The sequence below is a fragment of the Balaenoptera ricei genome, chromosome 10 (assembly GCF_028023285.1).
Source record: "Balaenoptera ricei isolate mBalRic1 chromosome 10, mBalRic1.hap2, whole genome shotgun sequence".
Lineage (NCBI taxonomy): Eukaryota > Metazoa > Chordata > Mammalia > Artiodactyla > Balaenopteridae > Balaenoptera > Balaenoptera ricei.
In genome coordinates, this window is record NC_082648.1 from 92,189,828 (window position 1) to 92,212,813 (window position 22,986).

The 22,986-nt window shown below is 47.4% G+C and overlaps 2 protein-coding genes across 3 annotated transcripts in view; one reads left to right on the forward strand and one right to left on the reverse strand.

Annotated features, from left to right (window-relative positions):
• Positions 1 to 21,393, forward strand: part of TIMP3 (TIMP metallopeptidase inhibitor 3) — a 56,524-nt gene extending 35,131 nt beyond the window's left edge. The window contains exons 2-5 of the mRNA XM_059936843.1: positions 8,566 to 8,648; positions 15,441 to 15,552; positions 16,255 to 16,376; positions 17,484 to 21,393. Of these exons, the coding sequence (XP_059792826.1) occupies positions 8,566 to 8,648; positions 15,441 to 15,552; positions 16,255 to 16,376; positions 17,484 to 17,681 (515 nt within the window). The 3' untranslated portion in view covers positions 17,682 to 21,393. The remainder of the gene's footprint in view (positions 1 to 8,565; positions 8,649 to 15,440; positions 15,553 to 16,254; positions 16,377 to 17,483) is intronic.
• The window catches only part of SYN3 (synapsin III), a 447,953-nt gene that overhangs the window by 273,829 nt on the left and 151,138 nt on the right, over positions 1 to 22,986 (reverse strand). The gene's annotated exons all lie outside the window — the stretch shown is intronic.

Sequence of the window (22,986 nt, forward strand, 5' to 3'; positions counted from 1 at the left end):
TGTTCCCTTTCCTCCCTTCTCTGGCCCCTTCATTTCACATACAACAGATGTCAGAGGGGGCCCTTGTGTGTTTCCTGGCCTGCTCAAGCAGAAACCCAGTGCCTACAAGGTGAGGAGAGCTAGGACGCTGCCAGGCCCCTCCTCCCCTTTGCCAGGAGTCCCAGGACAGGGCATTCCTAGGACAGTCTTGCCTGGGGGACCCCAGCACACAGGCAAGGACTGAGAAACAAGAGTCTCTGTGCAGAAAGAGGTTTTAATATCCTCTGGGTTTTAATAGCTTTCTCTGAGATGGAAACTTGGGTTGAAATGATTTGCAGCTCTCCAGATTTTTCTGACTGTGTGTGTGTATATTTGGGTTTATTTTTAGCTGCAGGGGTTCATTTCTTGCCAAAAAACCTGCTTAAATAAAACCAAAATTAATATTTTTACTTAATGGAAAGAGTTAGTCAGGACAGGCTTTGAACGGGAGACTCCTTATCTTGATTGGGAGTGCATCTTAAGGGTCTGGCTGTGGCTTTGACATCAACAAAAAGGGCCTTTGAAACTGACAGAGAGAAGGGCCCTCAGGGGACCAGAGGAGGATGCAGGAAGAGCCTACTTGCGAGACTTCTCTGAGGAGCATTCTTCCTCACACAGGCTGCCCGCCCGCCCGCACCCCTCAAGTGTTCCAGGGCCATCTTCCCGGAAAGGCGGGATTCTGCTCACTCCCAGCTGTTTTCCTTAGGCTCTCCCCACCAAGTCTGCTCCAGGTTTCTGCTTCCTCTGGATTCAGATAAAGCACACTGAGTCTCTTCTCCAGGATGGGCTAAGACCCAAATCAGCTGCCATCTCCAGGGAGCCCCTGACACCCTTCCCTGGGACAGGCTTCACCCCTCTTTGTGGCATACCAGCCGTGTTTGCCAGACTCGAATGCCATTCACCTGTTTCCTTTCCTGTCTTTTGTAACTCTGGCCCAAGTTCCTTCAGGGCCTCATTTATCTCCAGGTTCCTGTGAGCCTAGTACAATACTCAATAAACGATCATTGGACAGATGCTTATCTGACCCTAAGAACTGGGACCTGCCATTATCCCCTTTCTGATGGAATAAGGCTCAGAAAGACATGGTCATTTGCCCGAACTTGCTCAGAGGAGTTATTTATCTATTTTTTTTAAATTGCCCTCCATGTGGGTGGCAATTTTAGCTTCACGTATTCATCAAATACATATTGCGAGCCTGTCTCTTGGTTGCTCGGGCTACAGCAGTTATGGAACAAAGACCCTGCCCGCTCATGAGGCTTACATTCTAGTGGGGAGAGATAATCAATGAACAAACAAGGTCTGCCTAATATGGCAGATGGTGGCTGGTGCTTTGAGCACAGTAAGGCTGGCCAGCGGATATAGGGAGTGCTTGGGGGAGGGATGTTGGGGGATCAGGGGAAGCACCCTGACCAGGTGATATTTGAAACCAGGTGAGGGAGGGAGCCCTGTGGCTACTGAAGAAAGAGTGTTCCAGCAGGGGCAGCTGCAAAGGCAAAGGCCCAGAGAGGGTGGGTTGTGTGGGGTGAAGAAAAAGTAGGAAGGAGATGGGGTGCTGGTGTGGAACGAGTTGCCATTTCCTGAGATGGGGCCGATGGGAGGCCTAGGTGTGGATGAGGGCCGTTATTAGGAGCTTGGTTTTAGATGGGTTGAATCTGAGATCTCTTATTAGACTTCCAGGTATAGATGTAGACTAAATGTAGACTGTTGGATATATGAGTCAAGGGTCATGGGAGTTCTGGGTTGGAGGTTGCAAAAATGTGGGAGCTGTCAGTTGTACAGATGGTATGAATGTCACATGCTGGATATGAATAAGAGGAGGACGAAGAACCCACTGCTGACTGGACTGAGCACCATGGAGGTCATGGGTGACCTTGACGAGAGCTGCTTTGGTAGAGTGGAGGAGGGGCATTAGGTCATCATAAGAACCTTTTGAGCTTGGTAATCATCACACCAATTTATAGGCTGGGATGGGAAGTGACTTGCCCAAGGTCACATAGTGACAGGGTAGTGACTTTATCCAGGTCCCATGTGCTGCATGCATGTTCATTTCAGTGTATCATGGCCACTTCCATAGCGGTTTTCTTGATCTGACCTTTGAGCTTCTGAGTTTTTCTAGAGGGGCTTTTGGGGTTTGGGGTGGTGATAACAAATGGGCTGGCAACCAGAAAGACTCAGTTAGGGCAGGCCCCTCAGGCCTCTGCCCCCCACCCTTAATTCCTAAGGCCCTTTCCTCAAACATGGACATCATCAAAGTGTCATCAAAGTGCCCAGAGAGGCAGCAGATAACTGAGGAAGAGCTCGAAAAGGCCCCTGGAGGTGGATACCAAAGATCTCAGGAAATGCGGAATCGCAAGAACCTTTTGGGTCCCCGGTTGTCCTCCTCTGATTAGTGCATTTGAGAATCTACAAGTACTCACCATCAGCAACACGGTAGTATATTATCTGTTTAGCTTAGGGTTACAAAGTGCCTTTTTACATGTGCACTGTCTCATCTAATTAATCATTCCGATTAACCTCAGACTCATAGTGTTGTGAGAAACCTCATGGATCATCAGGTTTTGTGGTTTCTAAGTTCTTTTTCTTCCACAAAAACCTTACTGGGGAGCACAGGATACTAAACAGATGATACTCTGTTATACTGCTGATAGTGATTACTTGTGGATTCTTACTGCTAATCAGAGAACGTGTGTGAGTGACTGGAAACGAAAGTGGGTAGTCAAGGAGATATGCGAGTCAGAGGGGGATTATAAGGGGGCCCTCCCTCCTAGGGACAGTCCTCCTCTCTGATGCTTAGTAGCGCTGACAGTGGGGGTGGGGAGGTGCAGAAAGATTATGAACTCTTTTGCAATCAGTACAAATCTCATGGAAAGGTTTTGAGGCAGTCTGCTTTCTTGGGGGGGCACCAATTTTCTTTTTCCCTCTGGGATGCAAAACTGCCCTCAGGGTATCTGATCTTCTGTTCCACAGGCGGAAAATGGGGACAATAACAGCCACCTCATAGGGTTGCCACGAGGACAGAGTGAGATAACGTGTACACATTGCTTGGCACATCGGAGGCGTTCAGTGCATGGTAGTTGTTACCAATGCGTTCTAGCTCCTCCCCTCGTCCCTAGACTTACTGATGTGATGCAATGAAAGGCAAGGAGCTGAGGGTGAATTAGTGGGTGAGCAGCTGCAGAAGCAAGAGAGCCTGGCTCTGCCCTCCTTGCAGAGGCTAAAATGCAGGCTGTCCACGGTGCACAGGAAGTGAGAACTGCTTAGTGGCTGAGCCAGGTGGGCTGGGTGATCTCCTTTATTGTGAGTATGCTGGCCTCAGAAAGGAACTTTCCTTTGCCATCCTGTGAGGATGACAACTGGGAAATAAACATCAGGTGACCAGCTTGTCATCAGGTGACAGGCTGGATTGCAGACATCCCTCCTTCCTGATTTCTCGAGTGCTTCCATGGGAGTGGGCATCATTTTAACACTCCCAGACCCCTCCCCTCCTTAACTCCAGGCCTGAAAGACAGGTGAGCTCAGGGTCTAGGCTTTTGTGCCTACCTAGGTCCTGCCTGCTGCTGTCAGAACAGCACCTTCTCTGGGGTTGACACTAACACTGATTTCTGCTTTTGGAGAAATTCATTCTGTCTACTGGCCAGGTGTACCTTAGCTATCCTCACTGTTCTCCTAAAGACCATACCTTAAGCCGGCAAAACCATTCTACAGGGCCTTCGAGAGACAGGTATGGGGCAATGTGTGTGTGTGTGTGGTGGGGGGAGAGGTAGTATCTCACCCACTAGATGGCTGAATCAACTCCTACATCATGCAGAGGATCTGCACTGCTCTCGACAGGATGCTAAGATGGGCAGAATCTGGGGTCTTCAGTTGGTATACATTAATTCAGTTAAGGGATCCTTGCTCCCAAACCTAGCCAAACTCAGCCTTCCAGCCCACTGGTAGGAAAGTCCAACAATCAGTTTGGAGTAGAAAGGTCTGGATTTGATTGAAGATAGTTGGACGGGAGGTGGAAGGAGAGGGTGAGCGGCAGGGGCCAGCTCATGGGTGTTTTATCCCTCTTTGAATATTCCGATGAACAGCAGAAGTGCAATTTCTGGACACACCAGTAAGCTGCACTGGAAGCAGAATCCTGTTGGCATCAAAATTGGTTTTTGTTCAAAACTTATGCTGCTTGTGGTCTGCATTACCATGGATGGGTGGGGGCAGGCAGCACACAATTATTTCTGGAAGGGATGTGCCTTGTTTTTGCAAGCTCTTATTATTCCTCCCCCAATAAATAAAAAAATTATTGAAAGGAAGGAAAGATAATTCTATAGATCTATACATTTGTACCTGGATCCTAAGGTGTATGATGTATTTAAAAGGGCCCCACATACATTTATATGTCTATGTGCCAATTATATAAGTATACATAGCCTGGTCAGTTTCTTCTTACATGCTTTTAAATTAAAATGTTTCTTTTGACCTCCACACTCAGAAGCCCAGGAGCATCAAAGGCTCCAAGACTGAGATTCAGGCTACACCTCACCCCCACTTCTCTGACTGGTGCTAGCCATGAACTTTTAAACTTTGCCTTCCCGCTAGACTGTACAAGGTGGGAAATGGGACTTCTATGTCTTGTCGTCACCTCCAGCAGCACCCGACCATTTTCCCGGACGCCAACCCAGTTCACGCCCACGTAGGTTTACCTGCTGGAGGACACTAGGGAGACAGTGTGGGCGCCGCTCCCCAGCATGGAGGAGAATAAAGAAAACCTGTGTCCAGCTAAGCCCGTCTGTAAAGTGGGCTTCCAGCCACATCAAGGTGGTGGGAACGGCCAGACGTGCTGCCAGCTCCAAGTTTGGAACCGTTTTCTGTTGTTGCTGAACCGTGACCTCCCTGCACCTCCCCTGTTCACTCTGGTCCCTGGGCCAGCGAACGCCTTGGGGGCACCCTGAATGCCAAACAGTAAAGTACAAAATAGCACACATTTGAATTGCAGAGGAAAAACTGAAGCAAATAAAGACATATTAATTCACAGACCAAATAGGCGGATTTGGGGTTGGCCAGCGATTTCACTTTGGAAGGACTTTGCGAATCTCTGTGGGAGAGCAGAATGTTATTTAATTTTAGTTCAGTTTAATGCAGTTTTGTTTTTGTAAGGAAAACACTGGTGTGGCCTCTGCACTGGCTCATCTCTGCTTCAGTCTTTCTGGACCATGACCATGGGATCTTGTTTGGTACTGGCAGGTCACTCTTGGGCTACGTATGGATGATGAGATGGGACAGGTACCTATGATGGAGTGGGTGCTCCAGGCCTAAATAACACCTTGTAAGTTTGTTCTGACAAGTTAATGTGTGCTCCCCCACCTCTCCCTGAAATTTTACAAGACCAGAGTATTTTGATCAGCTTACCTTTCTCCTCATCCTAAGCAGAACCCCCAGGTTTTAGCTTATAGTGCACGTTAGAAGCTTAAAGATACTCAGGATGGACACATAACAGAAGTCATGGTAGTGGTGGTAACATTAATAACAGTGACAGCAAACACATAGGGTTTGGGATGGGCCACACACTGTCCTCAGTGTTTGTGCTACTTAACCCTCACAGCAACTTTATGAGATATTGTCATAGGTTAGGAAACAAAGGCACAAAGAGGCTTAGTAACTTTCCTAAGGTCACACAGCACCAGTGCTGGGATTCAAACCCAGGCAGTCAGGCTCCAGAGACCTGGCTCTTCAATGCTATGTCATGTTGCTGCTCTACTAGTAATAAGTATATCACTTATAAGCCACGTGATGGGCACTGGGCCAAGACAATCAGAGATATTTAGGAGGAAGGCGCTCTGGGGACACAGGGGTTTGCCTGAGGCTGCATGGTAATGGTGGAACTCAAACTCAAATGTGGCTTCCTGATTACAAAAACTTACTCTCTTTTCCCTGAACTATTCTCAGATGAAAAGGTTCCAAGCTCAGACCATTTCAGGGTAAGGAAGGAATTGACTCACTGTGCATGCAGAAGCTTCCAGAAGTACCCAGCTTTATAGGACAGGTCTGCTTATGACATGTTATGTCTAAATGAAGTCAAGCCATTTTTGAGCCAGGAAAGGGTAGACGTTGCTATTTAAAGGAATCCCTTTTGCTTTTTTTCCTCCCAAGGCAAAGACTCACTCCTTCTTTCACCTTCTGTATTAATGAAGAAGCAGAAGATGGAGCCAAATCAATTCAGAAAGAATCAATAGGAAAGTCCTGGCAGACATGCCTTCTGCCCAACAGTTAAGCTGTTACAACCTGCCTGTGGGAGTTAATGTAGAGGAAATAGTCCCTGGGGCCTCTGGGAGGATGGCTCCCTGCCAAGGATGCTGTTTCAAAGTCAGACACAGAGGTGGGGGCAGAATCTTTAGGGAACTTGGCCTGGGATCTTGCCAAGCTCTCGTTTTTACAGCAGACTTGGAAACAGCAACTTGCCTCTTCCCAAATTGAGCTGCCTCTGCTGAATTGCTAACTTTGCCACTGGGCTCCGTGTTTTGCCATCCCTGGCAAGTAAGGTTTGGAGGGGCCATTGATTCATCTGGATCCTGACTTCATGTCTGACTGGGAGAATAGGCTCCAATAGGCTCTGGGGAGAAACAGGATAGGATTCAGCTGGGGTAGGGGAGTTGGTTCCTAGTAAGGAAATTTTTAAGAGATTAGAGACAAGGAATTGAGAAACATGGTGGGACAACCAAAATGGGGAAGGATAATGGAGCTACCAGAATAGGCAGGTAGGTGTGTGTGTGTGTGTGTGTGTGTGTGTGTAGGTGTGTGTGTGTGTGTGTGTGTGTAGGTGTGTGTGTGTGTGTGTGTGTGTGTGTGTGTAAAGGGTAATCTGTTGGACAAACATTTATTGAGCACCTGCTCTTTTTTGGGCTAAGTGCAACGTGAGGTAAGAAAGAGTGATAAGATCCTAGAGCTGGAAGAGTTCAATTTGTGATTCAAACACGGCTGCTATAAATGCAAAATCCATTCCATTCTGGTCAAGGTCCTAGCATGAGAGCATCCAGCCCCCTTTGATGGAGACACTCACTCTCTGCCCCCATGACAGCACCGCCTCAATCCCCCTGACTCTGTTGCTAGTTCTTGTTGTTAGATGACTTGTTCTTTGGCTGAGCCAATGAACGCAACTTCTTTGCAGTTTCTGAGTTCTGTCTTCAAGATCTGTCCATTTGCTGGTTTGACAAATATTTGAAGACAGCTTCTTCACATACAATAGAAGAAGAAGCCTCTTATAATCTCCAAGTCAATCCCTCTCTTCTCTGTGTTCTTACTGCATGTAGTAAATGCCTTTCTTCCAGCCTTTGTCACACTGGGTCCGTCTAATTATTTTTGTATACATAGTCGACTAATATTTACTGAGCAACTCCCTTCTACCAGATGTTGTAGTAAGAAATTTCATAAGGTTTTTTGCTTAATCCTCATTCCAATTCCCTGACATAGGTAGTACATCCTCTTTACAGATAAGAAAATTGAGGCTCAAAATGAGGAAATAGTTTCACTTCTCTGTCAGTTTCCTCATCTGTGTAACGTGGATGCTAATACTGACCTTGTAAGACAGTTGTGAGGAGTAAATAAGTAAAATGTACTCTTGCATATAGTAGGTGTGCAATAAATGGGAGCTATTTTTTCCAGTAACAATCCTTCCATGGGTCAGCCCGTCCCATTTTTGTCAATGATGATGATAATAATGATGATATTAATAACATTAATATACACTCTGTCCAAGACATAGTGCTGAGAGTTTTTCACACGCATTATCTTGCCCAATCCCTTCAATTCAGGTAACTGGTAACATTATTATCCTGTTCTGTAGAAGAGGAAATTGGAGGCCAGAAACAGTTACTTGCCCACAGTCATAATAGCCATAAAGAACAGGGCTGGGATTGGAAGAATTCAGTTGGCTCCTAAGCCTCTGCTCCCAACTGCTTCTTCCTTTACCACATCCTTACTGAGCTGCTCTCTACTGCATCCCTTGCCATCTAAGTGCTGGGGACCAAGGGCCCCATCAGAGTGCCAACTGGGGCATGGAGGTCAAACTGGGGTACATCACAACCCTGTGGGTGTATCAGGATGCATGCAAAGGAAGAGTCCCAAATGACACAGATCTCAGAAAGCGGTCCTGGTAGAAAGAGAATAGGTCTGGGAGACCATGGGATTGTCAGAGGTGCAATGGAGTGAGGGCAGGAGGCTCTAACAGGAGTAGATTTTGGATTATGGTGAAACCAGAGAGTCACTCCTCCAGGGGTGAGTACAGCCTTAGAAATTTCCAGACTGCAACTGTGAGCGTTTAGGGAAATTAACTCCAAAGATGTCTGCCTTCTTCCCTTTCTCTTCCACTCCTCCCTGCCCACCCCCATTCCAGTGTCTCTTACCTGAATTCTTGCTCTTATAAACACAATCATCTATTCTAGTTGCTTCAGAGTTACAAGGAAAACAATTCCAGACATACTGGGAGCTGGATGCCCACCCTGAGATGTGGTCCCTAAAGTGGTTCAGGCCTCCCTAACTTCCCTGTCTCTGTCTTGCCTTCTTCTACAGTGATCCGGGCCAAGGTGGTGGGGAAGAAGCTGGTGAAGGAGGGGCCCTTTGGCACACTGGTCTACACCATCAAGCAGATGAAGGTGAGTGACAGCAGCTTGATCCCAGGATTCAGGAGGGTTTGGGGGTTTTTTGTCAGAGTCTTGGCCAATGGAGGCAAGTGGGGTTGGACTTAGGGTGTGTGTTTGCTCAGTGTCTGAGCCCCAGCCCTAGCCCCTCCACCTGGCTGGAGAGGGCATAGATGAGGCAGCAGAAAGGGACAGGTGGTGGTGGTGGTGCTGGCTGCTTCATCCCAGAGCCAGGGCCAGTGGAGTCCCTCAAAGGCAGCTGTTAAGAATCTGTGCTCTGGAACCAGACAGCAGACAGCCCTGTTACCTAGTAACTATGAGACACTGGCCAAGTCACTGCCCCTCTCTGGACCTCAGTCTTCCCGTCTGTAAAATGGGGGGAGGGATGTTGACTAGATCGTCTCTACAGGCTCTTCCGAGGTCTGACGTTTTAGGATTCAACAATGCCTACTGGTTTTATGCAGTCACTGAGGTTACAACTTAGGTTTAACCTCACAAAACTTTACATTAAACTTGTGCTGATCACAGGAACCTCAAGCCAAAGTAGGAACTTCACCCTCTCTCTCTATTTTCCCGGCTTTGTCTTCTTGCATCCCAGTAGTTAGCATCGTTTACTAAGCATGTTCATATAACTGAGCATATTTGTGAGCATGTTAACATTATGAAGCACATTCAGGAAGTATGCCCTAAGAAAAAGCACATCAGATTCAAAAACTAGGGAGCCTGCCTTCCAGTCTCAGCTCCATTCCTTCACTTAGCTCACTTGCCTTAGAATTGTCCCTTTTCCTGGGCTCAGTTTTGCCATATGTCAACAGTGTGAGGTTGGGCTGGGTACCCCTAAGAGCCCTCCTGTCTCAGGCATTTCAGGATTCTAAGTGCCCTGGGACACGGGCTGTGTTACTTCTAAGCAGGAGCTGGTTTGAGTGCCTCAGCACAGAGGACTGGGGCTCGACCCTGAACAACCTGGCAGCTGGTCCATCACTCCACCTTTGTAAGCACCTCCCTACATGCAGCACTCTGTGCCAGGAGCTGTGGAGGCCACGAGGAAGATGAGGCTCCTATGTTTAGGAACTATAGTCAGGCGGGAGAGAAGACACATGTGCATGACTCATCAGGAGTTCGAGATGGGGTGTGCCAGGTCCCAGTGGACTCAGTGCTCATATCTGCATTCCCAGCAATTAGGGTGGGACCGGCAGGCAACAGGGCCTTGGTAAATGCTTGTCCATCTAATGAGGGAATGAGTGTGAGATGCACTGGCCTGAAACTCCCCAGAGGAGACAATTTATGGGTAGAATTGAGAGGGGGAGTGACACAACCCATGGGTGGTAACCAGCCATCTCAGAGGCAGACCTCCAGGCCTCGTAATTCCTGCATCCTGAGGCCTGAGGTTAGATGTACCGAGTTTGTGGAACCTGCTGCTTTGGATTCAATTTTGGAAACATCCACAGCATTCTGGTTATGTAATGTCCAGAGTCAGCCCTGGCCAGCTGCCCTTGGCTGCCCAAGCTTGGTCATGGGACCAGCCTATGTCTTCAGATGGCCATGGGGAGAGAAGAGTGGGTGGAGAGGGGACCAACAAGAGCAATAACAACCCAAAAACCCCACTGTGCAACCCCTGGCAGCTGGCAAGCAAATGCAAAAGCAGATTAGACAAAAGCAGAGGTTCAGGAGATGCATTCCCTGCCTGCTCCGGAATAATCCTTCACGTTGTAAGACGCACTATGGTCAGCAGAGAGCTGGGAGGGGAAGAGGCTGGGGGCAGTGGTTCCTAAGTTTGCCTAGCTTCTCTCCTTCCTTCAAGGCCTGGATGCCAGGGTGACCAGAGGCCCTTGCTGTGGGCAGAATGTCCCATTCCTCCCTCACTGGGAACAGCCTCTGAGCAGTGTTTAGAGGCCAAATAACATTTGCTCACCCATCCACTTCAGAGCACACACACCCACTCCCAAGATGCTGGTCTTTTGTTGTCCACTCATCATCTTTCACCCAGGTCCATGGATCAGAGTGCTGGGCATTAGAAAATAAAATCCCTTGTTTTACTTGTGACAGAGGCTCAAAGGGAAATGAGTTGTCCAGAATCACACATTTAATTAAAGCTAGATCTGGTTCCCAAGCTGAGGTGTCAGGGTTCCTTCCCAATCCTGTGTGCTCTTTATGGTGACTCCCAAAATCTCCCTGCCATCTTACTTTGATTATCAACCACTATCTAGTACATTTTATTAACTCTGCCCTGCTACCAGCCCAATATTAGATAACCCATAGAACTGGTCATTGCCCTTCTATCCAGAGAGGCCACTGGATTCTGCTGGTCTCCAGGTACCAGTCTGCTAATCCAAGAAGGTGCGAGACATAGGAGTAGGAGTAGGACATTGAGTCATCCTCCCTCCCTCCCTCATGTCTTTTCTTCTCTCCCTCCTCCCCACGCTCTCTGTGCTTCTGTGCTTCGCACTGTGCTTTTTTGAGCTGAGGATATGAGGATAATTGTTATAATGAATATAAGACTCCATACAAGTAACAACAAATGAGCATTTACTATGTACCATGCGTTCTGATAAGCCTCTGTGGGGATCAATTCTCACAACAACCCTGTGAAATAGATACACATTATCCTTTATTTTACAGGTGAGATTTGAAAGGGTTAAACAACCGTCAAGATTGTATAGTTAGAAAGTGGCAAACTAGAGCGAAATTAGTTTTTGCCTACAGGGAGATTACAGAGCAGTGGAGCTGCAGGCTGATTTATCATTCCCACCCACTTTGGGGGCTCCCCCCACCCCATTTGTATCTATTTCCCCTAGGGAACAAAAGGAGGTGAACTTGGGTTTGTGGATTTGTCATCCAGCAGTGTAGCTCTTGACTTGCAAAGGGTGTATGGAAAAATATCTTTGTAGGAGGGAAGGGGGAGAGGCCAGAGAGGGGAGCCTGCAGGAGTTTTGGCACTGGTCCCTGGGCGCTTTGTTCTAGAGGATTAGAGTCTACCCCAGAGAGTCAGGCGGGGAAAGCAAGGACTCCCTTAGAGGAGGACTAAAGGAACGGGAAAAACGTGAGAATTTGAGCTGCTCTGTCTGACCTCTCTTCTCTCTCAGAGTTCCCACCCCCTCCCCCCAAAACTTCTCACCAGATGAAAGGCAGGCAGACCCTCTCCCATACGCTGATTCCAGAGCCTGTGGTCCTCCTCTCAGGCATCTCTCGAGTGTGCAGTGACCCACAGGTGTGTTTGGGGGCGGGGGAAGGGTGTTAGAATGTTGAGGGAGCTTATTGCAAACCCAAACTTGGAGATTCGCTGGGGCTGAGGTGCTGGGCTGTGGTACAAAGGTGGAAGTTTCCAGAATTGGATGTTCTTATCTTTGGGGATCTTATCTCTTATCAGGACCATGAGAAAGCATCTGCTTTGCCTGTAGCTATAGTTTATGCCATGGCGACATGCTCTCAGGCTGGCTGCAGGGGACAGCATGTGGGGGACGTTATGTCCCAGCTGGCCTTGGGAAAGGCCCATGGGGAGGCCCGCTGGTCATGTGCTGTGCATGTCCTGACTCTGGGCAGGACAGATCTGCTGGACAATCGGAATGCTTGGCCCCCGGTGACTTCCTTCCTTCAAGGCTTTGTCTAATCAAATGATTAATAGCAGGGTCTCGCCTTTGAAGCTCCAGCTGGAAGCCTCTCTGACTGCCCCAGCCTATGGGGAACTGTTCTCCTCCTCCAAATGCCTGTGACTCTGTTCTCGTGTGCTCTGCCACCCCAGCTAGACAGCCCATTCTGTGAGAGAAAATCCATGTACTTGGTACCTCAGTCAGGTATCTAATGTCTCTGAAACTCGGTTGCTTATAAGAATCAGTTGTGAGTTTAAATGAGTTTATGATATAAAGCAGTATCCAGCACAGTGCTGATCTTCTGTAGGCATGCCAGAAATATCTGACATAGTGGTGACAGTTCATGCTGCAAGTATAAAGACCAGACATTCCATAAGAAATAGGTAAAATTCCCCAAACTCAGAAATTTCTTTCCCACGTTATTTGTCCCTTCACCCCAAGGGAAGTTAACTTCTTAGAACTTGGTGTAGATACTATCACAAAGCGAAGCCAAGCCCAGAGGCTTGTAGAGTCCAATGTGGTATATATACAATATTGCAATTAAATATTATAATGGAATATTGTTCAGCCTTAAAAAAGGAAATCTTGTCATTTATGACAACAAAGATGAACCTGGAGGACATTATGCTAAGTATAATAAGCCAGACACAGAAAGAAAAATAATGCATGATCTCACATATTTGTAGAATCTAAAAAAGTCGAATTCTTAGAAGCAGAGAGTAGAATGGTGGTTACCAGGGTCTAGGAGGTGGGGGAAATGCGGAGATGTTGGTGAAAGGGTACAAATTTTTAGTACCACAGGATGCGTAAGTTCTGGGGAGCTAGTGGACAGCATGGGGACTATGGTTACCAACACTGTACTACATACTAGAAAGTTGCTAAGAGAGTAGATGTTGTGTTCTCACACATAAAAAGGCAACTCAACTATATGAGGTGATGGATGTGTTAACTAGCTTCATTGTGGTAATCACAATGTATACATATATCAAAACCTCCCCTTACATTGATACACTTTTTAATCTGTCAATCATACCTCAGTAAAGCTGGGGGAAAAAAGAGCAACCTGTCTACGTCTGAAACTGGCTTTAACTACTTGCACTAAGTGATGAGGTTGGGCAAGACATGTAGGAAGCAGAGGACCAAATCCTTCCCTCTGCTCATTACGAACTTTAGTATTAACTGGCTTTAAACTAATTTTTACTAAATGTATGCCAAGTGCTATTCTAAGGCATTTAATTCTCAAAAACACCATATGAAGTAATTGCTTTGCCCCAATTTACAGATGAAGAAACTGAGGCCCAAAGATGGTACGTAACTTTCCAAGAGGCTAATAAGTGGCAGAGACAAGATGCAGACTCTGGCTGTCTGTCCACAGAACCCGAGTTTACCATTAATCTTCCATTGCATCGGCTGGATTAGATTAACACCTTTTCCAATTCTGAGATTCTCAGATTCTCTGATTTCAGGACATTATAAACCTGTTATAACCCTCCTAAGTTTGTCAAACCAGTTCTAGGTCTCTATGACTACAGACCTAATAATACTTTAGGATCAATATTTAGATCAAGCTGGATTATTATAAAGAAAAGACAACAAAATGAGTAAAACCTGCCTTTACCATACATTTACCATATTGTTATTTTCAGAATTGACCCTGAAAGGCAGCTCTGTATTTGTCAGACTCAGTCATTTATAATGTGTTAAGATTTTGGCTCCACATCCAAGTGCTAGAAACCATGTTAAAATAAAGGGTTCTTCAATTCAAAAGTAGCAGAGATGCCAAGCTGATTTCAACAAGTTGAGTTCTTATTGGGCAGGGGCTTGATTCTTACCCATAAAGCAGAAAAGAGATACAGGGGACAGACCAACATGGAATAAACTGAGGCTTCAATAGGCTGGCCTGAAAGACCTAGAGAGAGTACTGAGTTGAAACACTTGCCAAAAAGTCACGGGTCATCCACACCAAAATGAGAAGTTGTTGGGCCCGGGAGTGAGTGCAGGGGATGTTCTCCCGAGGCCACACTTGATGGCATGCACACAGCAGCACCCTTAAGCATGGTTCCTGTTAAAGCCAGAGAGGCACCATCCGTCACTGAGGAAGTGGGGGGTAGGATGTGACACGCCCGTGCTCCCCGACAGCACAGCTGAAAACTGAGAGGACAGCACTTCTCGCTGCTCTTGGCTGCATTTCCTCGTTCATCTGGAGAGCCTCCCGGGAAAAGAGGGTTAAGAAGGGAGGCCAGGTAAATTAAAAGCACCTGCACCGATGGTTGCACACAATTAGAACAGCACTCCTCTTAAAAAGGCAGAGGCTCCCAAACGCTGTCGGTCCAAGAGACCCTTTGTGATGGCAGAGGGCCTCATGGACCACCTACCCTCGCCAGCCAGTCGCCACTTAAAAGAAAATGGGGAGAAAGAAAAACAGCCCATTAGACTGAATGGGAGGCACTCAGATGAGACACCAATGAGGTGATGTCTGGCTTTTTATTACCATTAGTAAATTACTTATGCATGCCAGGAACTAAAATAGAGACGTTGTCTTATTGGAAACCCTTGGGATAAGCCTAGAGACCACCAGACATCCAGGGCCTGTGTACTCTGAGAACTGGGGGATAATGGGATTGGGCAACACCTCGGTGCCCCCTCCCACCTCCACCAGCGCACACGGTTAGCAGTTGTCTCAACAGATCCGGGCCTGCATAATGCTCGTGGACTTGACCTGGAATCACCAAGTGGGTTCAGACTTTGTTACGTTCACACCAGTGGCTCTGAGCGCATGCTGACAAAGGAGGCACGATAGCTATAAATGGCATCTGCCTGCATCAGAGGCCCTTAGCCATGAACTTGTGAGGCTGCATTGGGAGACAGCATAGGATAATGGTTAAGAGCAGATTCCCCTGCTTGGATGCCTACCTCTGCTATTCGCCAACCGTGTGGCCTTAGACAAGCCACTTAATCTGCCTGGGCCTCAGGCTCCTCATCTGTAAAATGGAATGGGAGGTGTGACTGGCTGGATGGGAAGGTTTCTCGGGGAAGGCACCACCCATGGCTCAGACAAGAGAGGAGCAGGTGGCCTCGTCTCTAAAGTGAAGACCCTGGGGTAGGTAGGTCGGTGACCGGCCACACAGTGGCCTATTAGGGGAATCCGATCCCACAGCCCAAATGACAGCGTGTGTTCTGAGCCCTGGTCCCCCTCTCATGATACTCCTTCTGCCCACAGATGTACCGAGGCTTCACCAAGATGCCCCACGTGCAGTACATCCACACAGAAGCTTCCGAAAGTCTCTGTGGCCTTAAGCTAGAGGTCAACAAGTACCAGTACCTGCTGACAGGTAACGGCCAACTCCAGCATCTAGGCCAGGGTTTGGCCAAGGTCCACTGTTCCTTCACTTTAGAGGATGGAGAAGGAGTGGTAGACCCAGCACTGTTCTCGGGGCTTTGGCGATGAGCCCACTGAATTGTAAGGAGTATCCAGTGTTGAGTCCATCTTGCTTGACCAGTGGTGGGAGCTTGAAGCTCCTACAGTGAGGCTGGATTTTAGTCTCCGCTCCACCACTGACTCTGGGGAGGAAACCTAGTTTTGCCTGGTTTTGCAATTTCTCAGCTTTACTGTAAATGAAAAGAAATTGCTAGTACCTACTGCTCTCCACATCTTAGGACAACCTATTAGGTCTGTCTTTGAAAGTTATCCACCTTTAGGCAGTCAACGTAGAAAGGAAAAAACAAAAGCAAGATCAAAAAGCCCTTGACACGGGAAGAGAATAGTTGGTCTCTGGCCCCAGCTCCAGTGCTTACTGGGTTTGGGACCTTCTGCAAATCGCTTAACCTCTCTGAACTTAATTTTCTGCATTTGGAAAATGGGAATACAACTCATCCTAAAAGGTGTTGGGGAGGATAAAATAAAACCATGGGACTCAAGAGTACGTGGCACAGTTCCTGGCCTAAGGGGGTTACTCAGTAGATATGAATTCCTTCTCTTCTGGCTGGGTTCTGGACAAAACAACTCCCCCCCTGTTGTCCCCTTCCTCCTCTAGGCCGTGTCTATGATGGCAAGATGTACACAGGACTGTGTAACTTCGTGGAGAGGTGGGACCAGCTCACCCTCTCTCAGCGCAAGGGGTTGAACTATCGATATCATCTGGGTTGTAACTGCAAGGTAAGCCCCAGGGAGAGCAGGCAGGGGAGGTGCTGGCTCGCAGCCCCAGAAACATCAGCTCCTACAGTACAGGGCACTGGGCCGTGAGGCTGGGAAGGGTGTGCATGTCAGGCCTGAGCAGAGGGGCAGGTCCGAGAAGGAGTGGTGAGGAATGTTGCACCAGGCTGAGCAGTGAAGAAGGCGAGGGAAGAATGCCTTTCTGCTGTAATCTGTGCTGCCCACTTGGCAGCTGCTGGGGCATGAGGGCTCTTCAGCATCCTTGGCCCCTCCCGTGGCTCAAGGTTGTGGCAGGTACAGGATCCTTATGTTGGCAGGTCCTGCCCAGCAGCCCCAAGTGGGCTCACCTAGGCAGCTGACTCACTGGCGGCCCCCGCCCCAGGTGGGCAAGCTGGCGCAGGACTGCTGATACCACTTGCTGCAGAGGGTCACTCTTCAACCTGGCCCAACTCCTTGACCCAAGCACAGGGTCAGGGCACACAGCCTTGCTGCTGTGGGAGGCAGTTAGGCCATTCTCTCAGTTAATTCTCACAACAACTCGGCAAAATGGGACAATAGTGATTATGACTAGTACAGTTTTAATTGTCCCCATTTTGCAGAGGAGGAAACAGAGGCCCAGAGAGCTTAAGTAGCTAGCCCTAAGTCACACAGCTCACTAAGTCTGATTTCTAGCCTAGGGCAGCTGGACTCTACAGTGTATGCTTTAATCTTTCTAATTTCTCAATTCCCTACGACAGGTGAGAGCTCCCGCCTTTGCCTGTTACGATTTGAGAGGGAAAGCACTCCCAGATGTCTAATTCTACCACTTACTGGCTGTGTGACCTGGGGCAAGTTACTTAACCTCTCTGAGGCTCTATTATTTGTAAAAGGGAGATAAATCTGTTATGAGAATTAAAGAGAATAACATAGAAGCACTTAGCAGAATGTCTGGTACACAGTAGGTGCTCAATAAGTACTGGCGAGTGTTATTTACATTATTTTCACTAAGGGAGTGATGTGGCTGGGCTCCAGCTGCAGTGGTCCCAAGTTCTGAATCCAGACTCGGGCAAGCATCAGGCCTAGGTCCACCACAGCAGACTCCACCAACCTTTGGTTGTTATCTCACTGCAGATCAAATCCTGCTACTACCTGCCTTGCTTTGTGACCTCCAAGAACGAGTGTCTCTGGACCGACATGCTCTCCAATTTTGGCTACCCTGGCTACCAGTCCAAACACTATGCCTGCATCCGGCAGAAGGGTGGCTACTGCAGCTGGTACCGAGGATGGGCCCCCCCGGACAAAAGCATCATCAATGCCACAGACCCCTGAGTGCCAGACCCTGCCCCACCTCACTTCCCTCCCTTCCCACTGAGCTTCCCTTGGACACTAACTCTTCCCAGATGATGACAATGAAATTAGTGCCTGTTTTCTTGCAAATTTAGCACTTCGAACACTTAAAGGAAAATCTACGCTGTCATATGGAGTTTATTTGGAACCATCCTCCTGGCCCCACCCTTCCCTTTCTTTTTGGTTTTGACATCACCCATTTCCACCTGGAAATTTTTGGTGCCATGCCAGAAAGAATGAGGAATGTATATTCTTCTTTGTGATGATATAATCTATATTTTTTTAGGAAAACAAAAATTGAAAAACTACCCAATTTGGGCATTGTAATACCTACCCCTCTTTCTTCTTCCCCATCTCACCATCTCCCAGACCCTCCTCCCTTTGCCCTTCTCTTCCCCCTTCCCCAGTACATAAAGGACACAGACAAGGAAGCTGCTGAAAAGCCAACTGTTTCAAATCAGCCAAGGGCAGCAAGCAGATAGACTCAAGGTACGCAGAAGATCTTATACACCAAGGAGATGCTACTGCATGTCCCCACCAGACTATGTCTGTCTGTGTCTGCACGTGAGAGGGAGGGAGGGGAGGAAGAAACTGCAAGAGGGTCTGGATGATGCAGTACACACACAATTCCCCAGCCCAACGATGCTTGGGTTGACCAGATGTTTCTGAATCTGGAGCAAGCAGCCAGGCCAGAATAACAGAACTTTCTTAGTTGGTGAAGACTTAAACATCTGCCTGAGGTCAGGAGGCAATTTGCCTGCCTTGGACAAAAGCTCAGGTGAAAGACTGAGATGAATGTCTTTCCTCTCCCAGCCTCCCACAAGATTTCCTCCTGGAAAACTCTTTAGTAGATTTGGCCAGGAGTTGCCTTTATGTAAATTGGAGAGATACAAACACCGTACACTATCCACAGATATAGGACAAGTAGATTTGGGTAGAGAATACTATTTCCAAAGTAGCATTTATCTCACCTAGGGGGATGTGTTTGCATACACATTTGCATATACCCACATGGGGACATAAGCTAATTTTTTACAGGACACAGAATTCTGTTCAATGCTGTTAAATACGCCAATAGTTTAATCTCTTCTATTTTGTTGTTGTTGCTTGTTTAAAGAAAATCATGACATTCCAAGTTGACCTTTTTTTTTTTTCATTTTAATTAAAATTTGAAATTCTGAGCACCCTCAGCATCCCTCTAATTGGGGTCATCTGAGCTCTGTCCCTCTCCTTTTCTCCTGCTTCATGTTTGGGGCCTTCGTTTAACTGCCTTACTGGCTTGGCTCAGATGGGAGATGAGAGTTAATGTGGGTCAGGGGCCTGGGCACAGGAAGGAAAGCTGCAGTGTCCTGCCTTGGCTAGATAGCCACCTTTCCTGGGTTTGGGGACAACTTGCTCCTCTTCCTCCAGCTTACTGGTGGGTGTATGCCACCTCCTGAGGTCCTCACCTCATAAAGTTAAAGTTGGTGGTCATTGGGAAAGCCTTACTCTGCAATCAGCTGTAGGGTTTTTGTTGTGTTTTTTGAAATAAAACTATAATATAAATTCTCTGATTAAATAAAATTATTTTAAGTTTTAGTGTTGAAAGTGAGATGCCAAGAGTAGGTGATAATGTATATTTTACAGAATTGGGGATGGTAGGATGGTTACATTTAACATGATTGCTCTGTCTCTTTTTTCAGATTATGGGTATTTATCCTGTATTAGTATTTGTATCTTCAGTTCATTCCACTTTAGGAAACAGAGCTGCCAACTGAAACAGGAGAAAAAAAAAAAAGAAGCAGACAATACATTGTAATGCCTTGCACACAAATGCAAATGCCCAGGCAAGGTGTTTGGCAGGACCCCAGTGCGGGAAGGCAGTACAGGCATCCGGTTTCCTTGGGATTGATTTCATTACCTACCTTTCACCTTGTGGTTGTGACATCTGGCATACAGGAAATGGGGGTGGGGGGGGGGGCCTTTGCTCTCTCAATGGGGCAGCGTGAGCAGGAGGAGCTGAGGTCAGTAGGCCAGTGGTTTTTAAGGGGTGAGCCCCAGACTTGGTGTTTTAAGATTTTTTTTATTTGAACCTCAAAGTCCTACAAGGTGGAACCCCTAACCCAACCTGCAAAAGTGCCCTCCCACAATTGGGCATCAGTGTGACCTCCATGAGGCATCTGGCTATTCTTGGTCCCTGGTGGGGTCATCTCCACTCACACAAGGAGGGGCTTGAGGTGAGGCCTGAGCATGAGTAACCTGAAGTTTCCCTCTGAAAAGTTGGTGGAACCACAGTCCTATCTGCCAGGCCCTGGCAAGGAAAACAGCAGGTCCTGAGCAAAGAAGGGTCCTTTGCAGAGTGATGTCAGAGGGCGGTTTTTGAGCTTTCTATAAGCTATAGCTTTGTTTATTTCACCTGTTCACTTACTGTATAATTTAAAGTCATTTATGTAGCTGAGACACTTCTGTATTTCATTCATATCGTGAACGTTTTATTTTGCTAAATCTTATGTCATGTGTAGGTTGTAATATGTGTACATTGTGTTTAAGAGGAAAAAGAAAAAAAAAAACAAAACCCACACGCCGCCATTTTCCTGAATCAAATTCTACAGTGGAACGGAGGGTAAATACTTCTACTGTGCAGGCAGCTAGACTGGCAAATTGGGGAAACTAGAAGGAATTAGCACTAGAGACTCCTCCAGACTCCTCCCTATCGGCATCCTAGTGGCTTTCTGGACTAGGAGGGAGGAGAGAAAAAAATAGCAAGTACATTCACATCCTTGCTCTGAGGCACCTGGCCCTGGGCAATCTGCTGGTCATTCCCGTTCCTTTCTCCCTCTAGTCCGTTTGTCCACCCCATTGGGAAGCCACAATTTCTCCTAAAAATCCAGGGCCGCGGGACCTGTGATTCCAAGCTCTCTTGGCCTCCCCTGGCCATCTCTTCTGTCTCCCTATCCAGAAGCACCACACCCAGGCTCTCACCTTTCAGGCCAGTGCTCCATCTGGCCAGGGTAGATAATACTGGGAGACTCTTGTGCTTTAGCCTTACCCAGCCCCAGACCCTACATCATGGCAATCAAGCTACAGCCCATGAGCACCATTTTTCATACCATGGTTCTTGAGCAATTAAAGAAACAAATGACTTATTGGAACAGCTGTCTCATAGGAACTGTGGTCCCCAGGAGACAATACCCTCCCCTGCCTCTGCCCTTCATCATATGCTCAATGATCAACAATATGGATTAACCAAAAATGACACCCAAGTGTTTGGCTCCTGGCTGCTAAAGTAAAAATATCACTGAAATAGTTTTACACAAGAAAAACACTTAAATTCTGACAGCAAAAGCAAAACAAAATGGGGGAGTGTTGGGGAGACAGATATCAACAGCTTCCAAATTGGCTCTTGGGAGACACGAGGAGGGCTCATGCTCCAAGGGGAGGGGCTTCGTAAATTCTCCCATGACCCCCACCTTCCTCCTTAGCCGGTCTGCTGTCCTGAAACCCAGAAGTGATGGAGAGAAACCAACCAGAGAAAACCCTGTCTGGAAGGAATGTATTTGTTGCTAAATTTTGTAGCACTGTTTACAGTTTTCCTCCATGTTATTTATGAATTTTATATGCCGTGAATGTATATTGTCTTGTAATGTTGCATAATGTTCACTTTTTATAGTGTGTCCTTTATTCTAAACAGTAAAGTGGTTTTATTTCTATCACACACCTGATAGAGTCTCTTGTCTCCTTGTGTCCTGACTGCCATTGTGGGTTATAGGGATCACAGAGGGCCTTGGAAGCCAGGTCCTGCCTGCTTTGGCTCCTGGCCTGTGCACACTCCCCTCCCTCCACTCACTTCTACAGCGTGGACCCACCCTGCCCCAGCCCTTGCCCCAGTCAGGTGCATTTTCAGGAGCAGCATCCTAGATTTCCTCCTGGCTGCTAATCCATCCCTGACCTTGCTCCCTGATTCTATGGCCAGGGTTCTCCCTAGTTCTATGGAATCTGGATCAATATCTAATTGCCTATTAGTGGTACAGGTATTCCCAGACTGGGGCCCTGACTTGGCCTTCCCTGGTGGGAGGAATCTTCCTAAGAATCTCAGCCTGGTGGAAGTCGGCGGGGGAGGCTCAAACAGCAGCCCTTGATGCCAAATGCCTGCCTGAAATTCCGAGTAGGGCTTGGCCTAGTTGGGGATGCCAGGAACTCACTACAGCCAGCCAACGCCTCCCAGAACTTACAGCTGGGCCTGTCACCCTCAGTGGGCTGGGTTGGTTGCAGACCCCTCACCCAACTTTCATCCCATTGTTGACAGTGTTCCAGGGTATGGCTTTGCCCCTATTTTAAAGCTACTCTATTTTGAGCACCTATCGTATGCCAAGCACAGCACCCTATACACATGATCACATTAAATCTCAACAACCCAATGAGGTAGTTCTACTGTCATCCATGGTTTTTGGCTGAGGAAGCTGAGGCTCACAGAGACCCAAGACCTAGTAAATAGGCAGAACTGGGATTCAAACTCAGGCTGGTTTGAGGATACACCCTGAATTTTCTCCACGGTGTTCTCACTTAGTTGGAATATGCTGGGTTGCACATGCCCTTCTTATTCCAACCAGCACATCCTGGATTCTATGACTCCTCTCACTGCATCAGATATAAGGGAAAGATAATCAATGAGAAATGTTTCTGCCTGGTTAGACTGTCCCCCAGCTGGAGACACCTATCAGTGTCTCCAAACAGGACTGTCAAGCTCAACAGCCTAAGCTTGGGATTCTACAAGCAGGGCATCATCCTCAGCTGAGATTACTGAATACCCTATTAACTATCTTGTTCCCCAAGACTCACATTCCTTGCAAGGCATGCATGGGGCCATGGCCCCGCATTCCTTTGACCAGTTTAACAAGACCACCGACCATGAAAGCAGGCATGTCACGGGCTATTTCCAGCTGCCCAGAACTCTTGATCCAACTTCTTCTGGCCGCAGTATGGAGAACTCTCCACCTCATCCAAAAAGATGTTCACCTTTCCCACCATCCAAATGGGAGGCTATCCCACATATTCCAAATGGAAGGCTATCCCACATATTCCAAGTTCTCTGGGAAGCTCTAACCACTTCCCAGAGACAACCTTGAGTATATTCAACAGTTGGAATGCGAAGAGGATGCACAAGGAAACTGCCCTTTGACGATCAATGCAAACAAAATATTACTGCTTTTATTAAAATAAGAGTTGAAACCAGGTCCTGCACAGGGCTCAAGGGTTCAAGGTAACATCCTACCTTTGAAACATCTTTCACCTTTATTATCAACCTTTG